The sequence below is a fragment of the Culex pipiens genome, chromosome 2 (genome assembly GCF_016801865.2).
Source record: "Culex pipiens pallens isolate TS chromosome 2, TS_CPP_V2, whole genome shotgun sequence".
In the NCBI taxonomy this organism is placed as follows: domain Eukaryota; kingdom Metazoa; phylum Arthropoda; class Insecta; order Diptera; family Culicidae; genus Culex; species Culex pipiens.
Window position 1 is genome coordinate 123,497,663 of NC_068938.1, and position 7,070 is coordinate 123,504,732.

Below are 7,070 nucleotides of genomic sequence, written 5' to 3' on the forward strand. Positions count from 1 at the left end.
TTCCGATATTTAAAATAATGTCTTCTAATAAATAGGACTTCAAAAATTGTGGAATTCAAGAATTTAAGAATTAAAAACTAAGAATTTGAAAATAAAAAACATTTAAGAATTGACGAATTTAAGAATTTTAGGATTTTAGAATTTAAAAATTTTAGAATTTATAAGCTTAAAAATACTAAAATTATTTTAGATTTGAGATTTTTTTCTATATTGTTTTGAATTTGATATTTTTAGTTTTTAATTTTCACTTTTTAATTTTGATTTTTTTAAATCTTCAAATTTTCGATTACCTAAATTTTTGGTATTTTTGATTTCAGATTGCTAAAATTTTGATTTTCGAAATTTCAGATTTTTTAAATTACGATTTTAGAAATTTCGAAAAACAATTAATATGTATTTTGATTTTTTTTTAATAATAAAAACTATTAAAACATTTTTTTCGATTTTTTCGAATTTTTGAATTTCTGAAGCTTTGAATTTAAAATGTTCTGATCTTTTTATTTTCGCCAAGAATGTTTAAATTTAGAAAAAAATATTTCTACCGATTGAATTCCATTCCAAAATTCTAAAGTGGAGTCCAGCTTCTGTTACGTCCAATCAAGCTCATATTTGGCGCCCACCAGAACAAGCCCCAATAATGGTTTTTGTTACACATTCTAATGTCTATATCTTCAGAAAAAGTTTGTAATATTTGATTTTCAAAATTAAAAATTGAATAAATCCAGTATAAAATTAACATTAAATAAGGTTAAAAATCATTTCTCAAAACTCAAAAGAAATTAAATATTCAGAGCCGGAGATGTTAAGAAATGACAAGAAATATATAAAAAATAATTTCTACATAATCTTTATCTTCATTTTTCGACGTTTCGTACTAAGAAAATACAAACAAACATTTTCAGAAGAAAATTCAATCATAAAAATTATGAAATTCTTGCAAAAAATCAAAATCAAACCATCCACATTAACGACCCCCGCAAGTTTCTACTCGAATCTAGGAGTCCGAAGGCTTGAATGGGGAGAGCACCCAAACCTCTTTTTACTCCAAGGAACCTTCCACCCCAGTGTTTGAACTGACGACCTTCGGATTGCGAGCCCAACCGCCGCCAGCGATTCCACCGGAGTAGGCTTGGTTTGGTGTGTTGTTTGTACTTATGGCATGGAGACGACTCCTACATCTGGAATGATTTAACAGCCCAACAACAACCAAGGCCGGGACCGACATTTTACTTCCTCATCCGATGGAAGGTTGCAGCAGATGGGGATCGAACCCAGAATCATCCGCTTACAAAGCGGACAGCGTAACCATTCGGCCACGCACTGCCACAAATTCTTGCACTCAAAAGAAAAAACAAATTATCGTAATTCCTGATAATATTTGTCTAAATAACTAGAAAGTAATTCTATCTCTCTCAATTAATTTATTTATCAAAATTGCCATCCGCGCGAAATCCGCGCCTGAGCAAATTAGCCAGCAAATCCGCGCCAGTCCGTAACAACCTTGTCAATAATACCTACAACTTTGCTGAAGACACCAATTCAATCAAAAAAATTCTTGAAAAGTTACAAATTTTCGAATATTTACGTATTTTTTGTATGGACAGATGCCGAAATTGTATGGAAACTTGTATAAGTGAACCAATGACACAAAATGGCTTCTTCGGTCATCCCAATTAGGGTGGTTCACGATTAGGGTGATTTAAAAAATCTAACTTTTTAGGCATATTTTTGAGATTTTTATTGTCTTCTAAAAAGTTGTATAAATAGTTAGGTTTGCCAATCCAAGTAACTTTGTCTCGCAATCTACAAATTTAAAACTTAAATATCTAGAAAAGACGCAGGCCACATTTGAACGCAAGAGCTAGCACTACATAAATAAACTAGCTCATAAATACAGTTCCGGAAAAAAACACTATCAAAAATACCAAAAAGAAAAAAAGTCAACCACGCGGTATCATTGCTCAGAGAGCTCAGAAGGCATTCAACCACTCAAATTTGACTAGGTTGGTCAAGAATTAACAATTTAAATATTTAAGAATTAAGAAAGGGTAAATAAAACTAGGTTTAACAGTTTGGCACTTAGGGTAAAGAATCCTTTTATGATTCTTTGAGTTTTTTTAAAATGGAAAGAAATATATAAAATGGATCTTTTTTATTTTAGATACTTACCCCAATACAGCATTAAATTGAACAGCGATTTGAGAAGTATTTCCTCATAGCACCAGAGCAAGAAAGGCACAATGCCTTGGTTAGCCGGTAACTTCTGCCAACTAGAATAATCTTCGTTTATCTTCTTGCACACACACTCAAAACTCACCTCTAAATGTTTCACCAGCTTCATGGCCTGTGATATTTCATCGAAAGCCCAGAAAATGTAACAAAATAAATGTCTATTTCGAGTGAATGTACCGCTTTTAATGGCTACCGATAATTAACAGTAAAATATTTTAATATAAGGTAAACTATAAGCACAGCTATCATTGAAGCTGCAAAAAGCCTAACCTAGCCTAACTTGGCCACGCTCACTGACCCTGGGGGAACACAATTTTGTACACGTCCGAGTAATGGTCCACAAAATGCACTTCCAACCCGTCCGTAATAAAGCTGGGCAAGTCGGTGTAGTCTTTCTTATTTTCCTCCGGCAGAATAATGCAATTTACGCCACTTCGCTTGGCGGCGATCGTCTTCTCCTTGATTCCACCAACGGGCAAAACCTTACCCATCAGCGACACCTCCCCGGTCATGGCCACATTCTGCCGGATGGGCGTTCCCTTGGCGAGGGAGAGCAGCGCGGTCACGATCGTGACACCGGCACTGGGGCCATCTTTCGGCGTGGCTCCCTCGGGGACGTGCAGGTGAATGTGGCTCGACTCGAGGAAGTTGTTGTCCTGGTCGGATTTCCGGATAAAGTTACGCGCGACTGTGAGGGCTATCCGGGCGGACTCCTTCATCACATCACCCAGGTGGCCCGTTAGTTCGAGCGATCCGTCCGAGACGGCGGCTTCCTTCTTTGGTGCTTCGATCAGTTTTCGTTTGGCAGTTTCAATGTAGAGGGCGGAGCCGCCCATCGCCGTCCAGGCAAGACCCATGACCACTCCGGGTGGCGTAGATTCGTACATGCGATCGTGGGTGAAAATGGGTTTACCGAGCAGTTCGTTCAGGTTTTGGCCGGTGATCTCAGAGAACTCGATCTCCTTGCGAACGATTTTGAAAGTTACCTTGCGCACGATCTTCTCGATCTGTTTCTGCAGATTTCGCACTCCGGACTCGCGACAGTAGCTGCGAATCAGGACGGAGAGCGCTTCGTCGGTGATGGTGATGTGCTTGTCTTCGAGGCCACAATCCTTTTTGGCCTGGGGGATGAGGTACTGCTTGGCGATCGCTACCTTCTCCTCCGCGACGTAACCTGATGAAGATCGTATGTTTGTGTAATCATATCGAAAGAGAATTGAGAAGTCTCGCTTACCTGACATGTCGATCATCTCCATTCGATCACGCAGCGGCTCCGGGATCGTATCAATTACGTTGGCAGTGCAGATGAACAGGACCTTGGACAGATCTACCGGTACGTCCAGGTAGTGATCGAGGAAGTTTACGTTCTGTTCGGGATCGAGCAGTTCCAGCAGTGCTGAGCTGGGATCGCCTTGGTAGCCCCTAGAAGATAAATCGTTGAAATTGAATCTTGACCAGTACGACCATCAGTACTTACTTTCCAATCTTGTCGACTTCATCGATCAACACAAGCGGATTCTCCGTCTTGGTCTTCTTCAAGCATTGAATCAATTTGCCCGGCATGGCGCCTACGTACGTCCTCCGGTGACCCTTGATCTCCGCCACGTCCGTCATTCCACCGACGCTGAACCGGAAGTACTCTCGGTTCAGAGCCCGGGCAATGGACCGCGCAATACTGGTCTTACCCACGCCCGGAGGTCCGTGGAAGCACAAAATCTTTCCCTGAGTTGTGCCCTTCAGTTGACTCACGGCGATAAACTCCAGAATGCGCTTTTTGATGTCCTCCATGCCGTAATGATCGGCGTCCAGAATCTCCGTCGCTCGATCAATGTCCAGATTCTCTTCGCTCATAACGCCCCACGGCAGCGTCGTTAACCAGTCTAGATAGTTGCGGGTTACGCTGCACGGAAAAAGCGACTTTTATTAAGATCAATCCCCAAACAGAACTCCCCAAAGCAGCCTTACTTGAACTCCGAGCTGTGACTCTCCAGGAAGTTCAGCTTGTTCAGCTCTTCCTCGATCACGTCCGACACGGCCTTCGGCACCACCTTGTCCTTGATGCGCTCGCGATACTTTTCCCCGATCGCGTCCTTGTCGTCCTTCTCGATGCCCAGCTCCTTCTTGATCACCTTGAGCTGCTCCTGCAGGATGTACTTGCGGTGCTGCTGCTTGACCTTCTCCTCCACCTCGCGACCGATCTTGGCCTGCAGCTTGGACAGCTCGAGTTCCTTCTTGAGCAGCGACAGCGACAGCATCAAGCGTTTTGGGATCTACAAGAAGACAGTTTTAAAAGCTAAATGTTTGACGGATCGCAAGTTAGCCTTACATCCATCTCCTCCAATATCTCCTGCAACTCGGGTGGATCAGCCGCGGACAGGGACGCCCCCAGATCGCACAGGTAGACCGGATTGTCGACTACGCGTTGATTCTGATTCAACATTTGCTGCAGGCTCTCTCTGGAATAAAACAATCGAATTGGTTATTGCACTCTATAAAAAGTTCGAAACATTTCGCCTCACCTGTACAGCGGATTCATCGTGATAATGTCCCGAATTGTCTTGATCACCTCCTGCGTGAGGGCCTTCACCTCCTCGGTGTGTTTGAACGATTCGTGCTTCACGTTTTCGACCTCCACCATCAGAACCGGCTGCTGCTCGCCCGGCTGAAGCAGGCGCTTCTTCGGTGGCTCCGCAACCGGTTCCCCGTCCAGTGTGCTATCGTTGTTGGCGTTCCGAATGATCTTCTTGTTGCGGTTCTTGTGCTTTCGGCGCCGCTTCTCCGCGTCGGTCTCGTTCTCCACTGATACGTTAATTTGCGTTTTAAAGAACGGATACTTTATTGTCATTTCTGGGGGACGTCGATTAGGTCAATCCACCAAGTCCTGAATGGAAACAAAGCGTACTTACGTTTGCCCTCCTCGGATGCCTCCAAGTCCTCGTACAGCTGCCCTGTGATCTTGATCCGCCGGTGAGCGGTCACCACGAGGCGCAACTTGTCGCCCAAATCCTGCATTTCCTGAATCTGCGCAAACGTTCCGACGTTGTAGATTTCACTCAGATCGTTCATCACTTCGCTGGGATTGTCATCGTCCTTCTTGAGGAAAATTCCCGCGTACGGTTGGTTCAGTTTCACCTTCCGCCGGATCAGATCTATCAGCATCGGATTCGTCACCTAAGAAAGAAATTAATCCAGATTAACTCTTCGCTCAAACCCATTCCCCTATCCCAAAAATTACCTCCAAAATCTTCATAAACCGCGGAAACACCGGATTGCGCTTGGCCGCAATCACCGGCAGGTGGGGCCAAACCTCCGGAATGGCAACAGTCGCCGGCAGCTGATTTGTAAACGGAACCGGTTCCGGATCCAACGTGCTCTCGTCCTCCTCCGGATCGCGCTTGCTGCAAAAGGACCGGCTACCGATGGCAAACTGTGACAACGTTCGCGCCTCCAGCGTCACGCCATTCCTCGCCGCCGGTCCAGCAAGCTGGCCAACAATCCTCCGGCGCGCTACTCCGGCAAAAGTCGGCTCTTGTTTCACCGCCAAACTGGACACCGTTCTCACATTGCGGATAAAGCTCTTTGGAATTACTCGCCCGATTCTACACGCTAGCTGGTTCATGTTGATTGTGAGGCCAAAATGTCCAGTTTTATGTGAGAAAAATCCGGAACAAAAATTCAATTCACTTCGGTTGCGACGACGAACTTGGCCTTAAAATATTACATCAGAAATCGGAATTGCATGTTTTTGACAAGCCATCGAAAACACTGGAAAAATCTGTCATTTCCTCGAACCCGGTGCGAAAAATATGGGCACGCTGAAAGGGGTATCAGCTACAGAGCCGATTCGCTAGTTCGATTTCGGCGAGGAGATGGTACAAACTAAAGTGCCTAATAGAAAGTCTAGAGTTTTTTTTGATTAGGTCCTATAAACATATGAAAGACAATAGTTTATTGGTCCTTTTCAAAAAAAACTCTGGAAGTGGAGACACGAGTAACTGAGAACCCAGCGATTTTCTGTCAAAAAATTTAGCACCTTCAAGATTTTACACATAAGGTGCTTACAATCTTTACTTCGTCCATAGGATTTGTCAAAATATGAACACCTTCCATTTAAACGCTTGGTAAAATTTGAGTGACCAGCTGTGAGTGCACACAAAAAAATATTACGGTAATGACAAAAGTAACTTACTTTAAAATTAAAAAGTTGTTAAAATTTGCTACATTAAAAGTTTTTTTCTTGTTTTGAAAATGAAAACTTTTACTGCTACAGTTTTTTTAAAATCTCATTGCTCACTGATTTAAAAGTTTTCACTTTTAATTCGACTGTAAAATTTCTTTCATTTTGTGGTTCTCGTTAACCGTGTTCGCCTAAGTCCAAAATGTAAACAAACGTTTTGGTGATTCCGGTGAGTGGAGGTCCACAACGACTATCAAAACCGAACGCGGCCGCTGCCAGGACTTGGACGCGGAAACCTTCGAAAGAGGATGGTGCGGGCTCGGGTGCGGGTGCGGAACAAGGTTGGGAGATTAGGGGAAAGTTGGTTTTCAAAAGGATAAGGCCATGGCTGCAGCTTCCTGCAGGAACTGCAACTGTTTCACGACCGAAATGGGTAAGAATGAAGCTTGGGTGTTTGGTGGCGTTTGAGATTATTTTGTTTGTTTTTGTAGGACGCCGTTTATGTGGTTGCCGAAGATCGGAGGTCGGGATGTGGATTTGCACCGGTTGTATTCGGTGGTGGTGGCCCGGGGTGGGTAAACGAGATTGACGTTGAAGCAGATTTACATCCGCTTTTTGAACAAGTACGAAAAAGTTAATTTTCACGGTGAGGAGAAGGATC

General features: G+C 43.4%; 1 protein-coding gene across 2 annotated transcripts; it reads right to left on the reverse strand.

Annotated features, from left to right (window-relative positions):
• Positions 1-2,373: 2,373 nt before the first annotated feature.
• LOC120416668 (lon protease homolog, mitochondrial) lies at positions 2,374-5,984 on the reverse strand. Of its 2 annotated transcripts, none has more exons than XM_039578482.2 (8): positions 5,468-5,984; positions 5,139-5,403; positions 4,752-5,031; positions 4,559-4,688; positions 4,198-4,502; positions 3,710-4,132; positions 3,467-3,654; positions 2,374-3,406 (listed from the first exon to the last, which is right to left on the reverse strand). In XM_039578482.2, the coding sequence occupies exons 1-8, from the start codon at positions 5,849-5,851 to the stop codon at positions 2,523-2,525; spliced, it is 2,859 nt and encodes a 952-aa protein (XP_039434416.1). In that variant the 5' UTR covers positions 5,852-5,984; the 3' UTR covers positions 2,374-2,522. The 2 variants fall into 2 exon arrangements, with proteins under 2 accessions (XP_039434416.1, XP_039434415.1); XM_039578481.2 differs by having other exon boundaries at positions 4,752-5,079.
• Positions 5,985-7,070: the final 1,086 nt, after the last annotated feature.